Source organism: Falco peregrinus, chromosome 11, assembly GCF_023634155.1.
Source record: "Falco peregrinus isolate bFalPer1 chromosome 11, bFalPer1.pri, whole genome shotgun sequence".
Classification (NCBI taxonomy): domain Eukaryota; kingdom Metazoa; phylum Chordata; class Aves; order Falconiformes; family Falconidae; genus Falco; species Falco peregrinus.
Genome location: NC_073731.1, coordinates 288,826 through 312,747, shown reverse-complemented (window position 1 = coordinate 312,747; position 23,922 = coordinate 288,826). Strand labels below are relative to the sequence as shown.

The 23,922-nt window shown below is 47.0% G+C and overlaps 1 protein-coding gene across 10 annotated transcripts in view; it reads left to right on the top strand.

Annotated features, from left to right (window-relative positions):
- The window catches only part of LOC101920172 (sodium/potassium/calcium exchanger 3), a 280,196-nt gene that overhangs the window by 16,058 nt on the left and 240,216 nt on the right, over nucleotides 1-23,922 (top strand). For all 10 annotated transcript variants that reach the window (XR_008749300.1, XR_008749303.1, XR_008749302.1 and 7 more), the window contains exon 2: nucleotides 13,684-13,821. Coding sequence is in view for 6 of the 10 variants with exons in the window: in XM_055816643.1 (XP_055672618.1) it covers nucleotides 13,684-13,821 (138 nt within the window). In the remaining 4 variants the exon portion in view is untranslated. The remainder of the gene's footprint in view (nucleotides 1-13,683; nucleotides 13,822-23,922) is intronic.

Genomic DNA, 23,922 nt, shown 5'->3' with positions numbered 1-23,922 from the left:
GTGGGTGCCCCATCCCTGGAAGTTCAAGGCCAGGCTGGATGGGGTGTGGAGCAACCTGGGCTGGTGGAAGGTGTCCCTGCCCATGGAGGGGGTTGGAACGAAGTGGTCTTCAAGGTCCCTTCCAACCCAAACCTTCCGTGATGCTACAGTCCTGAGCTGTTTGGTGTCTGTTCAGGTAGCGGCAGTTGCCCGAGCTGCTCCTTGGGCATGGCAGAGGATGGGCGCCCACCCAGGGCATAGGGCTGCCTGGCTGCTGTGCTCAGCCCAGAGCCCTGTGCTGCCCGCGGGGGTGTTTGGGCAGGCACGGCGGACTTCTGCCCTGGGTACCTCGGGGCAGACGCTGCTTTTGGAGGTAGGGTCTTTTCTGCTGGAGTTGCCCTGCAGCCTTGGCCTGCCACCTGTCCCGCTGACCTGTTGGTGGGCGAGGAGGGTGCGAACAGCATGAATTTGGGAATTCAGGGTGATTGAGCAGGCAAAGCTGCAAGGGCAATGCTTTTTAATATATTTTAGAAATTAACTGGGAGAAAGTCATGGTTTGTTTTTTTGGGAGGGGGGAAGAGCTGCTCTGTTTCCTTTCTCAGCATGTCTTTATGGTATTTTCAGACTAAATTTAATTCTGCAGAATTGTATTTAGCTAAAAGTGTAATAAAGGAAAAAACAAACCAAAATAAAATACTTCATTCCAGGTTGATTGAACAGTTTCATCTGACCCAAAACCATCTTTGCTCCCACCATGTTAGCTCAGAATTAGGAGAGAAATATATAAATATGGGGGAAGGAGCAGTGAATGTCCAGCTTCTAAACAAAAAAACCCTATCAGACCCCAAGTATTTGCCCTTGTCGCATGGATTTGGAATACTGCTCATTTTTCACTGCTTTTAAAAAGGTAAATATCTCTTCCAGAGAATTACGCTGTTACTGCAACACATTACCCAAGCCTTCCAAGGAACAAGGATCTGTTTGATCACAGTGAGGATCTCAATTACTGCTTTTTCAGCCATGTAAGGTCTTGATTTCCAGGTGCAAGCAGCCACGGGATCTTGGAGCTGTATAAAAAGCAGCACGGCTGCTGATGGAAAGTCAATTTAAAGTTATTTTTAATTCATTGTTGCTAATTTTTCCTTGCTGCTTACCATGAAGGAAGAAAATTGTGATATATGAATTCGATGCGGTAGCCTGAGATGACCTGGGTGACTTGTGGTGCAGCCACCTATAACTTACCCTCATTGCTGTGGTTCTTGCCCTGTTTTCTTTTCTTCTGCTCAGAATTCAGAGGAACTTTTTCTGTTCTGCTCCATCCAAAGCCCATGTTTTGGACAGTGGCTTGGGGGGATTTTGAACAGTGCTTTTGGATTGCTGGGAGCAGGGAGGCTTGCTAAACTGAGTTGAGGAGGCTGCTGACACAAGATGGGAGCTGAGAGAGAGTTTTGGTGAAATGCGGAAAAAGGAAAGTGCAGGGAGTCTGAGGGCACTTTGGGGTTGCCTGGTGTCCCTTGCAGGCAGGGGCAAGCAGTGTGACTGAGAAGGGGATGCTTGGGAAGGAGCTTGGATCAGGGAGAAGAACTGCCCTGATGATTTGTTAGAGAGGGGGGATTTATTGCCCATCTTCCTTTTACGCCTCTGAAAACTTCCTCTCTATTTATTAGAGGGAGGAAAAAAAATGTGCTGGCATCTACAGCAGGGTATTGCAAAGGGTATTGCTCTATCTACCCCTGAAATTCATCGGTACATCAGCCACAGAAGCCGTGGGAGGCAAAAGCAGAATTTGCTAGCCAGTATTATTAGGAGATTGTCCCATTTTTGGAATGTCACAGAGCAGAAGAAACAGGCAACAGCTCTGTCAGGAAAGATGTACTGTGCCAGGGCGTGGTGGAAATCGTGCCTGACAGTCAGCAGCTGCCAAGCAACAGAGATAATATCAACAGTGTCCAGACCTTCCATTTGTAACAGGTGAAATGTTAATGAAATGAGAGTGCCAGCAGAAGAGTTAAGATACCCCTGAGAAATGAAAGTAGGGAGTCAGGGTAAAAGTACCGAGTGCTGTTGCATAGATCAGTGGGAAGCTGTCACCTTGAGTATCACGTGTGGTTTAAGCAGGGGCAGAGGAACATCCAAGGAAAAACTGAAAATTATTAGAGGCATGAAAAGATGATCATAAGAAAAACACTTTTTACTTTAGACAGGAGCTAAATCACAGGAGGCATGATGGGGAGATGTTAAAAAGTGGTATAATTTACCAGGTGCTAAACTGTTTCTTTTGCGATCTGTCAATTCAGTGGTTAAGCTGCTATGAATAATAAAGAAAGCATAAATTTCTGCACAAACTGGTAATGGGCAATCAAGGAGGCCTTGGAATATTCACATATCCAACGACAATTTTTAGCACAAGACAGTGAACTGGAAATTTTACCTTCAGTTAACTAAGCCTCAAGCCAGTGCTGTTCAGGACGGTAGAGAAGTGCATGTAGAAATCCATGGGTTCTGCTGGAGTCTGTCCACTACCTAAAAGGGAGTTCAGCCCTACGGTCAGTCTGAGGTAGAGGTGTTTTACTGACCTGGAGAACTAATAGACCTTAAAAGAGCTAGCTTTTTAATGTTTAGTTTTTTTAAAAAAAACCTCCTGTTTATTTATAAATAAAAACCTGTATCAAAATGCCTGTTTTATAAGAACATAAAATGTCACAGAGCTCATAAATTTAGAGGAAAAAACCCCAATCTTCTTCCATACTTTCTTGTTAATGAGACTTTTTCAGCTAACTTTTCCCCTGCTTTCCTTGGGTACAAAGTGCTAGTGCTTTTGGCTTTATTTGTAACTTCTGCAGAAGTGAAAAGACAGGTAAAATAGGAGCGCGTGCACTCTGTATAAATAGTTACTTAAAGTCAGTTTTGGGGAGACTTCTCAATCTTTGAAGCAAGTGAGAAAGGAGAAGCGTGCTCAAGGTTAAAGCATCCTCTTGGTGGCTAGCCGAGCACCTTTGGTAATCAGGGCACGTGATTAGGGTGGCAGGGGTCCAAGGCTGATGCAGTAAATAACACACTGCTGGCATGTCACTCCTTCACCTCTGATGGTCCCTCTCCTGCAGTGTGCCCTGGTCCTTGCTGCTGCTGCACCGGCAGCAAGGGGTGCTGCTGCTTATGGGGAACAAAAGTTAATGCTTATTGCCATTGAACTGGTGAGCACGAGAGGAGCCCTGAGTCCCTTAACAGAAAAACTCTTAATTTGTGCCATGTGGCATCTGAATTTCAGTCTGTCCTGATCACGGCAGTGCCTTCCCAAGCCATGCTGTGTATGCAGTGGTGCATTTAGTTGGCACATCTCGCTCCTGCTATTAATCGTGCAAATGCATAGGGAGAAACAGGTCTTGTGCAGAGCTGAAGCAGGCAGGGGATGAAATTGGCGATGGAGCCAGTGAGCATCTGGTTAAGGTCCCAGCAAGTCTGTGGTAGTCACAGTATGGCCTCATGCTCTGGCTCCAGGCTCCAGCCTGTTTGTGGCTTACCTCCACGTTGCCTATCCTGGGAGGGGAGTATTGATGGTATTGCTGCAAGCAGCAGAGTATTTCATGTCTTGCAAAGATAATTTTCTGTTCTTTGAGCTTTGCTATTTAAAGCACCGCAGATAACACGGGTGCTGCCCAACACCTGTGCCCCCCAGCGGGGAGGTGCACAGGGTGCCAGTGGGTGCTGGCTACAAGCACTGGATGCTCTGGGTAGTGGGTGTTTGCAGCTTGCTCCTCGTTCCTGGGTGCCTCTGCAGAGGTCTGTGGAGTGGCACCAATCTCCAGCTAGGTAGGACCATCACCTGGCTTCACTGAAAGCTTGATGAGCAGTCACTGCTGTGAGGGGGTTTCTACAAAGTGCTGCCTGACCTTAAAGTTCTCTTTGCCTTCAGTGTGGGAGCAGAGGAAGACTCAAGCAGAATGCATGTGGAAATCTCACTTTCAGATGGCAGGTAGCTTTTCAGAGTTAAAATAAGCCCCAAGTCACATTTTTCACTGTTCTTCACGTTGTGCTGTGAGAGCTGTAGAGCTGTTGCTTGACCTTCAGAGTGTGCTCTGGGTTCCCAACCGACAGCTGAGCTGTGTGTGGAGCACTGCTCCCAGCTGCTGCTCGTGAGTGCCTGTGATGGCTGGGAGGGGCAGAACCTTTTAGGGCCCCTTGGTGGGCTCCTCTGCTCTTTGCTGGGAGAGAGCTGGTGAGCTGTTCCCTGGAGGTGCACGGGAGCTGCGTCTGGCTTGGTGGGGAGGACTGGGAGCTGAGATGGTAGGCATGGGGCGGCTGTGTTGTTCTCAGATGGGCGCCCAATCTTCTGCCTTGTTCCTCTGAGCATGCATGTGAGGGAAGAGGGGTACAGAGGCAGTATTTTGTGGTACCATGAGGTGTGTTTGAGGTTGGGGCAGGTCTCTGGGCTCAGAGTCAGCCTCTCTGATGTCCCTGAAAGGGTCTTCAAACTGACAGAGAGGAGGATCGGTCTGAGTAAGGACCATCTGTGTGGTCACTGCTGGTGGGAGAGCAGGACAGCTTGTAGTTCATCCCTCCAGCCCTGTGATCCTTCTCCAAGACCAGGCTGGATCAGTAATCAAGGTTGCATTTCTTTCTGTAGCGGAGCACAAGAGATGTTTGGGGTAGAATAGTTGTGTCTGGGGGTTTTGTGGGGGCTGCTTTTTTTTTTTCTGCTGGTGGTCACATAGAAAATGGTAGTAATGGGGGAGAAGGACACTGGTGTGTGTGTGTGTGGTGAGAGTTAGATGTTGTTTCTGCCCCTTTTTGGCTGTCTGCAGGAGCTTGGGTTCAGGTGTTGCTGCCTTGCCTGTTAGCAGAAAGGTGAGGCAGTGGTGCCCCCCCGGAGCTCCTCAGTCCTGCCTCAATAAATAATGAAGGCAGACACAGCTGGGGGGCAATAGGTGCTTTACCGGGGTGGAGGATGGCTAGGTGCTGTTCTCTGCTCTGGTTGAAACTTAATGATGTCTCCCAGAGCGGCAGCTTTCATGGGAAAATCTTCCCAGGGAAGTGGAGCCTGACTTAGGCAATGGGGAGAGCTGTAGCAGCATTCCTGCTCCACATTACCTGGGAGGGGGTCGAACCTGCCACTCCCCTGTCCCTGCTGCATATTCTGGTCTTGGGGCCATGAGGCACCAGTGCTGCTGTTACCTTGGTGTTGGGTTTTTTGGTTTGGTTTTTGTGGCTGGCACTTGAGTCACTGTGTGTGGGTGAAACTGAAAAATCTGAAGTACTTCATTTGACCAGAACTATTTTTTCTGCTCTCCTTTACGTAATTTCCATGGAAGTGGGAGAAGGCTTGGGGATGGGGATACAGGACTGCAGAGGACTTGCTATTGCTGGTGATGGAGTTTTATGGAGGGGCTGGTAGGGGAGGAGGAGGAGGTGGTGATGGCAGCTTAGCTGGGAAGGTCTGGGAGCCGTGCTGTGCACAAATGCCAACTGGGCAGCAAGGTGTTAATGCAGGTAGGCTGCAGTCACCTGGAGAAGTGAGGGGTATCTAGAGCAAATGTAGTTGTGAGTGGCTGAGCTTAATGGCTGTTGGCTGGGGAGTGAGTCTTGAGAAATTAATTACAAGATCTGGGGTAGAAGTCCTGCAACTCTTCATCTGCCATTGCCACCAGACTTTTTCCACAGGGATTTGCAGGAGTGGCATGGGGTCAGGTGCTGTTCAGCAGCAGGGTATCCATCTGGGCTTTCTATCCAGCCATGTCTCCCATTGCATGTCCTGGCAGATGTCCCGGTGCTCTGGCAAGTCATGCTTACCATGAAAACACTTCTGCAGTGCCTGGTTGCTCTGGGACCTTTAGGTCACCTCTCTCATTACTGTTTGCAAGGCTGTGGGGTCTCTTCCTTAGCTGTGCCTTTGTCTGGGTGGTGGATCTTGGGGCTGGGAGGCATGTGGGGGCAGAGAGCTGCCGGTACCTGGTGTTGTTGCTCCTCCTGTGGGGCTGCTCGCCGGCCAGCCTGCCTGTGGTCTTCCTTGAGCGAGCTGCCCTTTCCCTCCATACCAGAGTCTTCTCCTGCACTGCCATCTAATTAGCTTTGGAGGTCTTTGGTGTGGGGACCCTCTTCTGCTTGTTAAGTGCCTGTAACTTGGCTCTGGCCTCTGTGCCCTACTTACGTTATACAAGTATTAACAACGGTCGTGGATCAACAGTGCCCTTCCCCAACCTTTCTGCACCTTTCCATGTAGGTCGGTATGTGTAGAAACACAGGTGAAATCAGGTGTAAGGAACAGGCTGCTTGTCAAAGCCAGGTATAGGGTTTCTGGTCCATTCCCCATCCCCTGCCCCGAGGATGCTCTATTTATGGTCTTTGCTGCTGATGATTTTGAAAGGAAAGCATCTCCCAAATCAGCCTACAAAGAAAGATAATCCATTTATGAAATGCTTATGCAGTCCTGAGCTCAGATTATGCTGTGACAGTCCGTGGCAGATCTGATTGTGCTAGGAGAAACCCTGCCTGGACACTTAGCGGCGGGTCTGGGGGCCAGCAGGACAATGGCGTGGAGGGGCAGCGCTGGGGTGATGCTTTAGCTAAATCTTGCCCTGCTGCTGCTCCCCACCTCTGCTGCTAGCTTAACACAGGAGCTTGTGCTTGGTTGTTCCAGCTTTTTTTCTTCCTCGGACATATTTCATTGTTGTATTCACTGTAGGAAAATTTTAGGGAGAGACAGATAGGTCAGTTAGCTAAAAGGTGTGTGTGTGAAGCCAAACCTTGAAAACCTGAAACTGCCACCATCAAAACAACAGATAAAAGGGCACAGACAAGAGAGGAGGGAGGGCAAGCATATTTTGGAAAAGCTGTCCTATTTTTGGCTTTGGCCAGCAGAATCTAGCAGTTTGCATAGCAAGTGGTTTACTGTCAGTGAGAGCCAAGGATACCTGCCAGCTCTGTGAAGCTGTTAGCAGCGATGCATTGTGCTTGTGAGAGCGCGTGGTGACAGATCGTCCCTTCGGCAGGGCCAGCCTCTGGCCTGTCAACCCTCTGCCACTCCAGCTTGCTGCTCACAATCACCTTTCACCTTCGCTGAGTTTCTGTGCTTCAGTGTTATTGGGCCAAATCCTCTGCTGCTGAATGAAAATCAGCTTCTGCACCAAAGTTCAGGGAATTATCCCAGTTTCCCCCAGGTGTTGTGTCTGGGTATTTTTTAACACCTACCCACCCCACTGCCCCCCTTCCTGTTAATCTAAAGTTGTCTCATTTGCTAACTCAACCCTGTCTTGGGTGGGAAGGGCTGTGGTATGCCCATGTTGAGTTCCTGCTGTGCACCAGCCTGGTCCAGGAGAGCTTTCCGCAACCTTTCCTTAGCAAACCTCAAGACCCAGGTTTATCCACTCATCTTCCTCAACTTGTTTATTGTCATTTTCCGCTAATTATAAGGTAATGGATGTTTTTGGAGGCTTGTATGCAATGACCTGGTCGCTTCCTGGCCAGCTTCATAAAATGACCACCTGATCTCAATGATGGGGGTGTGTTTGTTTTTAACCAGCAGTGTGGAGAGAAAGATGCTAATAAGTCTTTCCTGTGGCATATGCTTAGAGGAGAGGAGAGTATGTATGTGTTAAATACTTGGCCTGGTGGTTAGTGTGAGCTCACTACGTTTGCTAGTTGTGCACATGGACAGCGCAGGGGCTGCTTGTGCTGGTGCTGTGCAGAGTGGCGTCGCCTCCCCTCTAGACCTGCTCAGTGCTACTGGACCAGGAATACAAACAATCCTAACGAAGGGGCCAGTTGCACTCACTTTTGTAACAGTAAAAAGATTTAAAAGGATTTTCTTAATCTGTGTAGGTGTGTAAATAGTGTTTGCTGGGGAGCCACGTGGCTGACAGGTAACTTCACATCAGTGTAAAATTCTCATCTCCCCTGACCTGTATCCTGCCTTGGAAATTAGTTTGGGTGGTCTTGTCTCATTTAGTTGTCCAAGGTGTGTTGGCTGGCTGTGAGAAGGGCCCTGTGCTGAGAACCACACCAGGCTGCTTTGTCCCTGCTAGAAGCTGGACATCTGCTCTGAGGTCCCGCTGAGTTACTGGCTTGCTGGGGTTCCTGTGCTGAAAATAAAGATGCTTCTCTGAGATCAGTGTGTAATTGGGGAACATCGGGATGTTGTATAGCATTGTAAAACAGTGTTCTTCATGCTGAAAAGTGCCAATAGGTAGGATGTGTTTAGCTGTGCTTCTGCAGTGCTCTAAGTTGTAAACTCCAGCCAGAGCCATCTGGAATGGCGTAAGCAGCATTCAGTTTCCCATGTGGAGATCTGGGTCACACACAGAGTGTTTTCAGAAGTTCTGAGCAATTTGAGCAGTTCTTCTTTCTACTCTTTCACTTGAGTGGTCATAAGTAGAACAGATAGGGCTAGAGAGCCCGTTCTCCCCAGGCTGCCACACCACAACCTGGCAGGGACCAGAGCTCCCAGCAAATGCACGCTGATGTGCGCCCTCTCTTACTGAAAGAGATGGAGCTGGTGGAAATGCACTGTCTGCATTGTCTTACTTCTATTATGAAATGTATTACAGGCACAAAGACAGGGAAAAATGACTCCTATGCTTGTCCATGTGAATATCTCTGTGAGGAAGCATAAACAAAGCTCTCCAGAACCTGGGTTCTGAGTCTATAATGTAAAACTGGTGCTGGGTAATTGGAGTTGTGGAAAATACCTTCTGGTGGTGTTCGGTGCTTCAAAAAATAATTCACCCACTTTGAAATATGCTGTGGTACAGAACTTTGGAAAAACTCTTTATTGTAGAAAGTTTTTAAAGATGTCATGATATTATTTTATTATAAAGCCAGCAGCTAAAACATTAATAAGAAAAATGTCTAATCTATATACTGGCCTGAACAAAATGACAGTGTAGCTAGTGCAAGACATTTAGTAGTCTCTGCTGAGGGGGAAAAAAAAAAAAAATCTTCGACATGTTTCCCATTAAAAATCATCTAATACTGAATAACGTTTCTGAATAATGCTTTTTGAGAAAGAAAACTGTTAGCTTTCTTTTTATAACTTTTCCTTGGAAAGAAGTCTTGCTTATTCCGTGGTGTTATCGTAGCCCCTCTGTGGAGTGTCAAATTTTTGTTCTACATTTTGCTGGCTGTGATTTAGTATATATTGACACCAATGGACGAGGCCCTTGTTTAATGGCATAAGGGCTCAGGCCCACAGCCTTTGACAGCTGGTGTGAAGCTTCAGGTCAGTGCAAGTTGTGCCTTAGAACAGGTGAATAAAAGATTGCAAGACACAATCTGAAGTGAGAAGCCAAGAGCACATGTCGCAAAAAATCTGGTCTCAAAGAGAATTTGTGATTGTTGCATCTGTCTTTTTGAAACTGTTGTGAGGATGTGACTTTGTAATAGTTGTAGATCATATTATACTTGAGCCTTTCCCAAGAGTGAGCCGGAGGTGCTGGTGCTCCTGCTGCAGGTGTTGTGGCAACCCAAGAGGGAATGTTGCTTGTACCTCCCCTCAAAGGGTCCATGGAAGCCAGAGTGGGTCGGGCCACCTGGCCGTGGTATGCTGTTCCTGCAGCCCCGTCATGGTGGGATGTAGAGTCAAGGTGATGTCCCCACTGCTGGGTGCTGCAGCGCTTCTTGGTGGTGGAGGCTCTGCCTCGTGCCAGCACCTGAAGCAGGGAGAGATGCTGCCTGGCCAGCATGGTGGTGCCCCTTGCATCCAGCAACGGGATGGGCGAGGCCCCTGTGTTACAGGCAGCCATGTGCAAAGGGTTAAACCGCAGCTGATAGTCGGTTCCTCTTTCACTGAACCTGCCAAAACACCAGGCAAGCTTCTGAGTTGTTTTCTGCCAGGGCTGATGGGAGCCCTCTGGCCTTGCACAGGGAGCTGGTGCCAGCAGGCGGGGAAACGTGGACCCTGTTAGATTGCCATAAAATGTCCTTGTTGGCAAGGTTAAAAATCTTGGTGTGCCCCTGTCTTCACAGGGAAATCCCTGGAAGGCCAGACCTTTGGAAAAGTGTCTCCCTTCATGTATAACTGCTATTTTCTGTTGCTCTGTTGAGCCAAATGTGTTTTAGAGTGGAGATACCCAAGGCAGGATTTTGGGGTCAGTGGGTTGCAAATCCTGCTGTGGCACAGCTGACCCCACTTAAACCTGGAGGTACCAGCAGAGAGCTTTCACTGGTGTAAGCCACAGCCATACCATTAGCTTTGGCCATGGACCGGTTCTGCTGCTATTTACACTGATTTCTTTGAGTGCTGAATGTAGCTTTTATAAACACTTTTACTGCCAAATGAAGCTTTTTCCCCTTCCAAAGTCATCACCTCAAATGACTTTCTTCTTCTCTACCCCTTGCTCGGAAAAGTTTGCCATCTGAGAGAGGAAGGCGTTGTGGGAGTGGAGGGAGCAGGAGAGGTTTCTGCGGGAACTTCTGGGCTGTGACAGCCCTTGCGGGTTCTTCCTTGTGCCTTTCCTCCACACAGCAACGTGGAACAAAGCAGCAACTGTTTGGAGAAGGGTGTCTCTGCTTTGAAAACAGTTTTCAGTGTGTGGGACTGAAACTGCTTAGCTCAGATTACCAGAGTATGTTTATTATTACAGGAGATGTCGGATGTTGCATTATTGCATGTGTTCCTTCTGAGAAACATGGTCCGTTTCTGTCACTGATGTTTGTATGTGTGTAACTCACAGTTTAAGCTCTTGCATGCTCACGGACTAAACAGCATTCTCTGAAGTTCATAAAGCATAGCAAGTACAAAGTGCTTGAAGCTTCAAATAATGATGTTTAATTTACCAAGTTAAACACTTTTTGCTTAGAACACAAGGGTGCTTTGGGCTGCCCGTGTAGCTGCAGTTCTTCCCTCAGGCATGCGCACTGGCCAGCTCCTGTGTGTCTTGGGAGTGTTGGTACCAGTCCCTGCCCTTGGCCAGGGATGTGGTTCCAGGCAGCCCCCCTCCCACGCTGCCTGCCTGCTGGTACATGGCACAGGAGCTGCCCTGAGCAGGCTGTCAGCTGGGCAGGACAGAGAAGTCTCGGGCTGGCCACCTCACTCAGTGGGATGACTCGGAAAGCCTGAGGAAAGGGCTAGGACCTGCAGAAAACCTTTTCCTTTATCCCTGAGCACCCTCTGAGACATTACCTGAAGATCTGAATCTCTGTTACACAGCTCTTTGCTTGTGATCAGTCTTCAAAGTGCTGGAAAAACCTGGAAATAAGAGATTTAAGGGTGGGTCTGAAGCATCTCAAGCGCTGGGTGCAGGTTCCAGCCGCGGTGCTGTGGATTCTCGGTGTGGAGTAACGCCTGTCATTTGCTCCAAGCACCCTGGGTATGTGGCTGGCAGCTGCGTGTCCTTCCCAGCGAGGGGGTGGCCAGGCCCTGCCGCAGCCCCAGTGCATGTGGGAGTGGGGCCACAGGCAGTGCTGGTGGCCCGCGCCTGAGGAGCACCTTCGGCAGCAAAGCCCTTGAGAGAGCCTGTGTGCTGCTTGGTGGAGAGAGGGGGTAAGGGGGTGGAGATCTCTCTGCAATGCTGTTTGTTGTTGGATGGGCTCAAGGTCTCTGTTGCAAGATAGCTGGCTTGGTGTTTGTGCCTGCCTGCCTGAAGTGGATGGCTTGGCGGCTTAAAAAAAGTGAAAAAAATTTTCGTCTTCCTCCCTTGAAGCTGAAACTACATAGGAACTGACACATGGGCACGTGCTTTCAGCTAATTAGGCAGACATGACATGTCCAAGGCTGACCAGCCTTGTGCCAAGAATATCGTGGAAACCAGCCAGCTTTATTGTTGACATTGCTAAAATAGCTTTTCATTTAGCAGCACCAAGGCAAAGCTAAAGAGGGGAGTAAACCAAGGAGAGAGTCAGAAGTCATGAGAGGAAGTGTTACCTTCTGTAGGGTTACTTGCTGCATACTGGTACCTGAAACGGCCCTGCGAGTCTGCAGCTGGACCGAGCCTGTGAGCCTGGGTCATGAAGCAGCTATAGAGTGATGGCCCTTCGGTGCGGTGCGCTGCGCTGCTGATGGGAGCCGGGGGCTGGTATGATGTGTCTTCACACTTATTACATGCAAACTGGGTGTGGTACCCAGTGAGTTACTTTCTAGTGTGTCTCTTGCCCAGCCGCCGCTGCCTGCACTCACTTCTCAGTGTTCACTTTTCAGTTCCTCATGGCTTCTCAGTGGCAAATCCCTGTTGTTGGCTACTTTCACCCTTTGCTAGAGTCAAAGATGTGCTACTTCAGTCTCCTTATTTTATTACTCTTTGCTACTTCCTTCCACATGGTGGTTCTTCTTTCAGTGGGTTGATGGTCCCCCAAAATAGAGTTTTGGGGGGTTCCTTGGTATTCTTAATGGCAGTTGTGTGTAGCACTGAAACTGATAGTGTGCAGCTGTTTTGCAGTCAGGTCTGGGCCTTGCTGGAAAAGAAACTGGTGAGCAAAAGCAATACGGCTGATATTGGAAAAATGACAAGTCGGCAAATGTGCACACATATTTTCTGTTAGGAGTACAGGGCATGGTAAAGAGTATGCTCAGATCCTGCGTCTAAAATGGTTAACTCATGCTGGACTGGGGTTTATCCCTTTTGTTGAATTCTATATGAAATATGTGCCTGTGATGTTTATAGATGTTTCTTAACAGTGGGAAGCAGGGAGGGCTACTGCACTGACTCAGGGGTGTGCTTTGGCTTGGGTGAGGTTGTGTTGGGTGGGAATAACAGTGCAGCTGGGCTTAGTAAGAACCATTTTGAGAAGGAATACGGCTATGCTGTCATAAAGATGTTTCTTTCCATCAGTTTTGTGCTGTGTGAGCAGAACCTGAAGGAACCTGTAGATGTTGTGTTTATAAATGAAGGCCTCCTAACACGTGAGGAGTGGCTGCCTGGCCCACAGTGAACAGGTTCAGGAGCCTTTCCACCGATGTCGTTAGACACGGGCGCAAGATACTGAAATGGATCCCTATTGATCGCGTTGGTGAAATATCTTTCAGACTTTTATTACAAAATTTAATTTGAAAATGGTGATTGCTCCTATGCCTCAGACACGTCTCCGATGCCACATCCCGAACTGCTGTTCCGTGGCACGGCACAGGTTGCCGAGCTCTGCCCTTGCGGTCCTAAGGAACTTCACGCTCTGTTGGGGCAGGGCTTTCCTAACACCCATGCAGCATTTTATTGATTCACAAAAGAGCCTACCTAGCTTTTGTGTCAAACACTGTATTTCTGAGGCCTCATTCAGCAGCAAATTGGATTGTAATCCAAAGAAGAAATGGCTTAAATGTTGTATAAGCATGTGCAAAATTCAGCAGTTTTGCCTGTACTTAACAGCAGTGAAATGTCTACAGAAGTACTAAGTTGAGGGGTTTTATTTTTGTTGTGTGGTGGTTTGTGGGGTTGTTGTATTTGTTTTTGTGTTTTGGTTTTTTTAACCAAAACAGTGGATGGCACTCCAATTTTAAACTGATTGAGGCTTACAACTTCTTGTGAAACCACAGGTGCTCTTCTAGTATAAATCTTTGAAGATGTGGAGGAACGAACCCGACTCCTGATGTTCTTGAGGCTAACTGGGATGTGGAGCTAATGGCAGCGTACCTTTCCAGTGGGATTAGAAATACTGCTGTTTCTAACCCAGGGGACACTGGTTATGAAATGCAAATGTTTTGGCTGCTTCAGGCATTCAGGAACAGAATCAGGAGTTGCCTTTCCTGTGCAATCTCATGTATCTACTGCTCTTTTCCTTTAGGTTATGATGCCCTGAACTATTCTGTGGAAAGTAATGACAAATGGAGTGGGAGACAGCTACTGCAAGCAAATGAGGAGAACGCGACTGATGTCCCAGAGGATGGGGGGCAGCCGTATGTCAGAAATTGCACTGAACCAGGTAGGAATGAAAGTTGCTTCTGACTCTTCTGCCTTACAATTGGCTTTCATACCTCCAGATATCTGTATCGGCATCACCTTTACTGCCAAAACCTCATTCATTTTTAAGTCAATAAACATGCTTGTTGTTTTCCTTGTATGTATGCACTATATGGGTATTGCAGAATCCCTCAGCAGCTAGGGTTAAGAGGAGGACCTGCTGTCAGCTAGAGTACAAGACAATGTCTAATATATAGTAGTAGCCAAATGCTGAGATCGTAAGAAGCATGTCTTCTGTGGTTTTTGCATAAACATTGTGTGCGGTGGGATGTACATAGTGATGATGTGTGTTAGTAGGATTATTATCTGAGAAATTAGTAGGTAATCATATATTTAGTACAGTATTTCCACCAGCAGTGGACCCAAAGAAACCTAGTCTTCTGTAGCTTGAGGTTGGGTTGATCTGCTGATGAGGAATAGGGCTCAGTTCATAAAGTAGCTTTTCCCTCAGGGAGGGACCTTAACAGGGTCATCCTCGTCTCCTTGACTCCTGTTTCTATGAAACCTGTAGGAACTTAATGTCATTGAAGCTCTGCTATATTTTGTTGAAGTTGGTTGACATGTTCAGAAACTTTTGGGGGTGGTGGGCACAAGCAGGTCTGCTATGTCCGTGTGATTTGTGTGTCCCAATTTCTCAGGGATCTACCTGCAGTGAGGATTAAGGTAGGCTGGGGGCAGCAGGTGTTTAACTGTAGGAGACATGCTGATGTGCTTTTTGAACTTGCCTTCCCTGATCTGTCCAGGGCTTTTTGTCAACTTGCGCTTATTTGAAGGAGCCCCCCTCTCTTTAAAGGAGGGCTTTTTCCTGGCTTGTGGTTAAAAGGACAAATCACTTGCAACCCCACACAACGTAACTTTCCATGGATGATAGAAAAAAGGACAAGATGGGGAGTCTTCAATTTGCATCTGGTTGATTGCATTGACTTTATTTCTACCTAAATAGAAGTCATCATAATATAAAGCCTTCTCTTTTAATAGTGATATAAACTGTTCAGTCTTTTTTTTTTTTTTTTTTTCCCCACAGCAGAGTTTGGGTGTCACTTCTTAAAGTTCAGGGAGGGGAAGGGAAAGGAAAGGTGTTCGCCCATCCTTTGCAATTTATGTAGGTGATGTGCCTTAAGAGATATTCTAACAAGTACAATCCTTGCTGAACTTCTGCCTGTAACTTTTCCTCCACCATAATCCTTAGTAACATTTCTGGACAGATGGATGATTATAGTCTTTTTTTTTAGATGGCAAAAACTAGTACAAAAATTCTTCTTATACAATTTTTTTACTTGTTTTCATATCTCCCATGTAGTGCAGATCTGGTCTGCAGCCTCACATCAGCATCCATAGTAATCTTTCCCCTCTGCCCTTGGTACATCAGCACCTGCTGTCTCACCATCCTCAGCTATTTTGGCTGCCTTCACCAAATAAAGTGGTCTATAGGAAACGTGTGGGATTTTGTTTGTGCTGTGTGTTTTTTCTCTCTCTTTTCCAGAAGATAAAACTATATAATTACATGGTATAGTGTTCAGGAGAGAGAAAGTAGAAATATCTAGGTGAATTGCTGGGGTTTTTTCCTCTGAATTGCCATAACATTACAACAGAATACATTCTGTAATAGCAAACTGATTTTAAGTACTGTAGAAAAGAAAGTGTAAGTAACAAAGTTTAGGTTCTGTTTTGTTTCATGGGTTTCATTTGGACCGTTACCATATTGTAAATGTGAATCGTAATGCTAGGCTGGATGGCAGTCAGAAATGTTTGAATTGTCTTGGTTTGAACAGGGATGGGACTCTACTGAAGCGTCCATAAAAGTTACCTGTTGACTTCAGTGGACTGTAGGCCACATGCAGAATGCTTCAGTTCTACTCTTCAGCAAATGAAGTGAAAGAGCTGGTAGAAGTGATGCTGTAAATAGCATTGATATTTCGCCTTGTTCTGAATTATTGTTGTGCTGTATACAGTAACACGAGAAAGAAAAGTGTTAGTTGTGCTTTGAGAATTTCAGCATTTTCTGTTTTCCCTGCAACTCAGAATGATGCCACATTTCTGATTCCAGCGCAAAATGGGCCACCAGTCATGAGCGCGTACAGCTTCGTTCTGTGCTCTGTTTCCTGATGCTGAGAGTGAAACAGCCGTTCAATCTCCTTTCAGAAGATTGCAGTGGGACCTGGTGATGGAGCCGGGCTGCTGAGGTCTAGTCTAATGCAAGTTTAACCCTCATCCCAGCAGATTAGGATGAGGAGACCTTCAGCGCAGTTCCCAACAACAGCTTTTGTGTTTAAAAGCATGGGTAGGAATAGGGCAGTTCAAATTGGTGTATGGCTCTGGCATGGATAATTGGTGTTAAAGGAGGCTGAGGGGAGGCTCGATTCAGCAGCCCCCCGGGGCAGCACGGTCCCCCTTCCGCCAGCGGTGTCAGTGCTACACCAGCAGGGCCCTGAGCTGGTGCACTGGACAAGAAGCACAAGAGATCAGCGAGCGTGCCTCCCTGTGCCTTTTCCAGCTGCTTGCCTGTGCAGTGCCGCTCGAGGAAACCGAGGCGGTTTGGCTGAAGTCGCAGTGTTGGCGAGCACAGGTCAGTGCGGTGCATAACTGAACCCTCGGGCGTCTGTTGTTACCTGGAGGCTGGCAGAGCTGAGCGCTTGCAGCATCCCTGCGGGACGTGTGCTGGAGCGCAGCAGGCCTCCAGGCACTTCTCCTTCCCGTTGGCAAGTGTTGGTAGGAACATGCTGCCTGAAAAGACAATTTCTTTTCCTGCTTACTTCCAAAACTAAGTTGTATAAACACCTACAGCTAGGCAAAAGTGGGTGTTCAAAAAAGCAGTTTCACCTCATCTGTTGGGGGAAGGAAATTAAGTGCCTCATCTTGAAGTGTTTTGTGGTTTTTTGCAACACTTGGCTTTTGTACTCTGTTGGCAGTAAACACATTTTTACATGCTAAGGGAAAGACCCTTTTTCTTTAACTGCAAGTGTATTTTCAGGCTCGTTTGGAAGCCTGGCATGACATGTGCAAATTGCTATTTTTATTTTCTAATGGTTTATCCAGTGGGATATCTAGTAGCATTTTATCATCAGAACTGCTCCAAATACTGGAGGTTTTGCTTACTTTTCCTTTGAAACATACATTATAGAAATATTAAAGGGGTGAAATGGACTGAATCCAGCCTAAAGATTTTTTTTTTTTTTTTTTTTGCCCTTTGCAGTTTTTCCCTCTGAAGCCTTTGCAGTTGGAGTGTGGTCTTTTTGAGCAGTTAGTTTTAAAACACATGGCTCGTTCTGTAGTACGTAGCCCTGATTCCCCGAACCCCTGGGAACTTTTGAGCCCTGCAGTATGGCACTTGGAAATCAACCCTGCAAGACTCAATCTGGAGGATGGCTGCTTCTGTATCAGGGTAGCAAATAAGGGGAGACGGTTTCCTTTCAAAAATCCATTGAATTTAGCTAATGCAATGACATGTAAGCTTTCTGCTGGCTCCCTTGCCCTCTCAGCGCTGGCAGCGTCGGTTAGGTGTTGTGCACAGGCCTTGGTCAGGAGCCAGCTCTATGAGTGACTGGCTCTAGAAGCGGTTGCAAGCTGGTGCCCAGCTATGGACAATGTGGGTGAAAAAGTATGCTCCCCAGAAAGGGCAGGGAAAGCAGCAAGGTGTGGCAGGTGGATGAGATAAATGTGAGCTTCAAAAGACCCCTACTTTTGCAAGTCTACTAGATTATTTTAGCTGCTTGTTGCTGTGGGATTTGAGTACCTGCCAATGTGCTTTCAAACGCCAATTTAAGCCTTATTGCTGTGAGCCCTTTTAACGGGAAGAAGCGGAGAAACTTTCATCATGTGCTCTGCCCTGATGCTGTTGCTGTGTTTGTGTTGAGTGCTTGTGAAGGCAGAACAACAAAGCAGCCCACTTCCATTTCTAAAGAGCCTCTGGTCTCTTGTCTGTTCCCCTTTTTTCTAGTCCTGTAATCATACCTGTGTAGCCTGTCCCTTTTGGATCCCAGGTGGCTCTTCAAGGGAGTATCTGACTGTGCCATCATGCAGCAGATGTTCTTCTGGCCTCTCTACTATACTGTGTCCTTGTGAAGGTGCGTGGAACTAGAGATGGGCAAAAAGTTGGACAGAGTTTATTCACAAAAAAGCGATACTGTTTAACTAAAGCACTTGTGATGTTGGGCTGGGTTTGGCAGTTTTAGCTAATACAGAAGATGATGAAAAGAGAGTGAGAAATGCTCATGTTACGTCAGGTAAAGTATCATTTACCCACCTAGTCCTGACTCACCCACTGGAAGGCAACGAAAAGGATTTAATGTTGAGCTTTGGGTCAGGTCCATGTGCTACCAAATTCGAAGCTAGGGTTACACTAGAGAAATTCAAAGAAAGCTGCTGTTAATTCAGACTTGGTTTATCAGCTGTTTTAAAGGTGACAAACTCATAGGCTGCATCATGATGGGATGTAAAGTGTCTAGAAATTTGTCAGAGGCTGCTTGGCTGTGGCATGCCGCAGTCCCGGTGCCACCCCTCGTTAGTTCCTCACTAGACTGACATATGTTTCTGCTGATGAGCTGTCATCGCGTTCCTCCCCGGCATTACCACTTCCCAGGTGCCCATCACTCCTGCCTCAGAAAGGCTGCGAATAAAATACCAGCACCACTTAAGTGTGCCATTTAAAAGTCATTATCAGTAATAGCAGGAAATACGTGGTTACTGCAGAAATTAAAAAGATCTTGGTATATTCATTTAGACCCTCAGGCAAAAAAGTGTTTAAACAGCCAAAGAAGTTTTTATGCAATTATTTCTTACATTTCCTTGTCTTGTTTCAAAAGCAGCTTTCTGTTTTATCTATATTTCTCCGGTGAGTCATAGATTATGATAATGTAATTTGTAGTGCTTGGCTATGAAGTAGGTAACTCTTCCAGACTGCTTGCTTATGTTTGTTACTGATTCTTTAGAGACCTTTTTTGTGTTGAACCACAAATCTTAACCCACAAAGCCCAAACGACCTCACGTGAATTTGTGCTTTCTGATCTCTTTCCTGTGAAGCTTTTGCTCCCAGCTGTTTTGCGTCCCCAGGGCAGTGAGATGACAGTGACTGCCGTGGGTTTCTCGCTGCCCAGCTTGGTGACCGAGGCCTGCCGGGTGCATGGCATAGCCTGGGGGCAGACGGAGAAGGAAGGAGAACATTTCTTGGTTTGCCCTGGGTTGTGTGTTATCTTTTGGTGCATCATCAGCATTGTATATATAAGACCACATGGAAGGTCACGGCAGTGGCAGAAGGGCCTAGCAGATCCCAAAATTCTAGCACAGTCTAAGATGGGCTTGTGTGCTAGGAACAAGCTGTTTTAAATTAAATACTCAGTCACTGAAGTATTTGAACGAGTGGAGTTGTCCTGAGATTCCAGCTCGTGTTTGTGCTTCTGCATGCACAACAGCACTTTTTTCAGCGCTTGGGGATATGTGTATCTGGGCAGCAGGATCTGGGGTACGGGACCGATACCCATTGGCATCGAGGCTGGGGAAGACGGAGAAATCACATGTGGGTAAGATGTGCTCATCATTTTAGTAGAGCTCTGATATTTGGATGCAGAAGGTGATGGTGACTTCTTCGTGTCTGTAGGTGACATGGTCTTCTCGTCTCTTGGCCTTTGCACTTGGAGGTGTGGTACCAGGCTTGGACTCTTTCCTTCCTGAGCATCCTTCTGCTTTTTGCCTCTGGAAGGTGCAAGGAGTGGTATCTTTACAAGCCTGGCTTTTGCTTTAGAGGGGTGGGCTTGTGGATGGGAAACAAGATGTCAGAGAGAAGGAAATTCATCTGGAATGTACTTGCTCCTCCACTGCCAAGAAGGCCTTCTTCGCAAGCAGATATAATATGCTATGTGAAGAGTGATAGGGTTTTATTCTTTTTTTGTTTTTTTACCTCTGTTCTGAATCAAAATGCAATTAAAAAAAAAAAAGTCGCTTTCCCTCAAGCAAAATTAATTTTTTTCCTAGTAAAACAAAAAGTAAAAATTTGGTTCTGCCTAGCAAATTGCAGAACCTTGCTTTCACTTGTGGAAATCTTAGAAAAATAAATTGCTGTAAGTTTAGTAACAAAATGTCCTTGAAGGATATAAAAAAAGACATTCTTCCCTCCCCCGGACATAACAGTTTTGTGAAACTGACAGAAACTTACTCAAACTTCTGCTCCCACGTTGGTTCTGTCTGTTGATTGCCCTCTGCCACCCCCACCCCCCAAAAAAGAGAAGACTTGACAGAAGTTGGGGGTTCGATTCCTCCGGAGTGAAGGCTGAGAGGGAGGAGAGTGAGTAGCACACAGCAGGTACCAGCCTCTCCTGCCCACCGCTTCTCGTCTAGGTTGAAATGGCTTTGGTGCCCAGCATCACAGTGATTCAAGGACTTATCTTCTTTTTGCCACTTTGTGCTTTGCAAACGAGGGTTGTCATTTGTCCCACCCTGATAATGGGAGCCCTGTTCCTGAGGCTTGGGGTCTGCAGTGCTGACATGAAGGTCTCCCCATGGTGGTGTTTTCTCTGCAGTATAACAGTCCAGACCATCAGGTCTGGCACTTTGGGAGCAGGGGGTCACAAGCAGTGCATTATCACCTTGGAAGAGTGCTGTGTTGCTCCTGACACCGGGCAGCACAGAAAAGCTCTGTCAATTCCAAAGCTGGAGCATTAGAAAACTGTGACATTGCAGTTAAAACCTCAGAAAGAAAAAATGAAGAAGCAAGCATGGCTTTTTTTTTTTCTTTTTTAGGTTTGTGTGCTGGCATGGAGTTGGGTTTTCTTTTCCTACACTCAGGAAGGAGAGATGTTCTCTTGATGGAAACAAGAGTGAGGTTGTGATGTTGTCACCTGGCCCCAGTAGCTGGGGCTTGAAGAGGCAAACCACCAGTGCTGGCAGAGCTCCATGTCCAACACTTGCGTTTTAACAGAGCATCGTTTTTGTCTAGGCTGTGTGCCCCCTTGGTCTCTGGCTGAGGGGAAAGTGTGAGGCCATCATTGGGTTTGGAAGGGTTCTTCCTTGCTGAGCTGAGCCCCCGGCTTGGCTTGTTAGAAATACTGCAAATGATTTTTCTTTTCACACGTGTTTGCCATGGGCCATGCACAAATGCATTAGGTGAAGGCTGTTACAGTGTTGATCTGAAAGTGGGTGCACCCAACCTGCTCAGCTGTAATTATCTTTTTTTGATTGGGTTTTGTGGTGTTTTTTTGGCAGCTGGAATGTGTTTCTGGAGCTAAGTTCAGGTGACTTTTGGTCAGCAGAGACATGTGAATAGCAGAGACATGGCACACACAAGTCTCCCATCCTATGTTTCGGGTAGGACAGGCCTTGTTGGAGACAGTGGAGGGCAAGACTTGATTTTGGTCACAGATGTTGTTGTTAGCCTGTGTCAGAGAAGTTGACTTATGAAAGTTTTGATACTTAAAGATAACTTGCAGATGGTGGAAAGTATTATGCCACTTGGTTATTTATGCAGCTGGTTTTTGGAGGGTTTTTTCCACCTCTCTGGTCTTTGGGATGATTTCTGGGGCTCCAGAAATTTTCCGCAAACTTTTGAATTTCAACTAATGTACTTCTTGTAGTGGAGTTAGATTGATTTTTTTGTTTTGGTTTTTTTTTTGGGGGGGGGGGGGGCGGTTTGGTTGGGTTTGGTGTTTTTTTTTTTTCCTGCAATGAAGTAGAATAAGAGTTTATTTTCCTGACTGGGAAAATGTTTGATCTACCTGGTGGCAGTTCCGATATCAGTGTGCCACCCCATGGGTGGCACTGGGGGGGAACTTCCAGGGGCCAGCAGACCCTTGAATTTAGCAGGGCAAGGCCACACCAAGAAATCTTTTTAACAGGAACCATTCACCATTGCAAGAATTGGCCAAGGGAGTGGAAAATACAGCATCTCTTTCCTCCTTGAGCGGAAGGGAGAGGGTGTCTTTCTCCATCATGCTCTGCCATCGTGTGGAGGAGCCAGCCATGGGGTGGGAGCTGGTGAGCAGCGTGCAGGAGCCTCGGGAGGCCTGGTGTTCTCATGGGCTGTGCCGGCGCGGTGAGCTGCCGTGGCGTCCTTCCTGCCGCTGTGGCAGGCAGCGAGGGGCTGAACGCTCTGGCGTAACGGCAGGGACGCTCACCCCAGGGGGGCCTGGCAGTGCCCCTTGTGTCTGGGCTGGCCGTGCACACATGTACATACGGTGCTCGTTTTCTGCTGTGTCAGAACTATTATCCTCGGGCTGCGATTTGGCACTGCGAAGCTCCTAGCTCTGGGGTTGCTTCGTGACTTGGTTTTGCTGCTTTATTTAAAAACACATTTGACTGCTCTGGAGCTTCAGCTGAGCGGAGCACATCTTTGAATTGGCCTCGGTTGCAGCTGTGTTGCAGGGTTTGCTTTCTGGGCTGTATTTTGTCAGGGCCTTGATCTGTGGGACTCCTGGGCCGCAGGACCTCTTTGTAGTCAGAGGTGGTCATAAGTACTTTCTCCAGGGCTCTCTGGCCACTCAAGGTAGCAGTGACCCAAATACTGCCAAGCTGGGCTGACGTACGGGTGAGCAGGTTGCTCTGAGGCAGGACCCGCCGTGTCCTTACTGCAGGACTGCACCTGCACCGCACACCACGGGGGACACTCGGAACAATCGCTGTTTGCTGGGTACTTAAAAACTCTGAACTGACCTCTAAAATCATGCAGTTCCCTGGAAAATAGGGCCTTCTGTGCACACACAGGAGGCTAGCAGCATTCTTCTTGCTGAAATTTTGCCAGTATTCCCATGTGATTATGTGTGTGACTCCAGGAGCTGAAGCTTTAGGGAGAAAAATAATACTAGCTCTGTGATTAAAATCAAGAGGTGGCAGTGCTATTTCCCAGTTTATCCTCAGTGTGTTCTCTTGCATTGATGAAACCAAAGAATTAGGAAAGGGAGGGGAGCGAAGTGGCAAAATGACCCAAATCCTGAAACCAGGATCACTTCTGCAGCTTGTAGGTAGAGGAAAGGTGGCTAACTCCTGTGAGCCTATAGTGCCCTCGCCGGAAAGTTGCTTTTTATTTTTGCAGCCTGCATCATTGCGTGTGTATTGAACAGTTGTAATTAAACCACTACTTGTTCTAATAGAAAAGAATCTCATTAGACCCATTGGCTCCTGGCTTATGAGTACTTAGCCTTCAGCCTTCTGCATCGCAACATGGCCAAGATGTGCACCAGTCTGCAAAATCTCACCCTCTGGGACTCATTTGCTTAATTGGTAATACTTGTGATTAGCATGTTCCCGTTGTAATTGTTGTTTCCAGTGGAAATTACTGTATTGTCATATGCTAGCTATGCACTGAGGGCCTTGCAGAGTGTTTATGGAAGAGTCTGTATGTCGTGCTGGGTGTTGAGTGAAGAATGCCAAACGATAATTGACTGTTGCTACCCAAGAAGCACGTTAATAGTCTTGAGAAATGATGAAAAGAACAAAAAAATAAATAAATAAAGGGAATGATTCTGTAGGGAACAAGGAACAGATCTTAACCTGTACACCTGCTGCTATCAAAAACACAGGAGGACATAATTTGAGAGCCAGTCAGAAGTGTAACCCAATTTGCATGGTGGCTCTTCCTAGTATTGTGTTTATCAGTTTTTTGCTTTAGGCTACCTGTGAGCTTTACTGACAAAACCTGAAACAGGGAATGCTGGACATGGACTTGCTGGCCAGGGGAATATAGCAATAATGGTGGCAGGGAGCACACAGCTGCAGTACCCCCGAAAGGTCTGCGTCTGGTACCTCAAAGAGGTCATTTGTTGCAGATCATTCCTTACTGCTTCAAGCCCTTGTTCCCCTTTTCATCCCTGATGCTCCAGCTGCATGGGAGCACCCACAGCCAAGTAGATTTGCCAAAATCCAAACCTTAACCTCTTGTATTTCATAGTGTTTTGCTAACAATAGGCTGCTTTGTTATTTTTTGAAGTACTGCGCAAGGGTCTAGGGGAGAGATATACTCAGCTAAAACTATGGGCCGTGTAAGATAGGCATATGTAGGGCTACAGCTTCCAATCGCGTTTCTCTGTCTAGTCTTCATTTGGGCTGTAATGAAATGACCCGCCTGTAACTTATTAGTCAC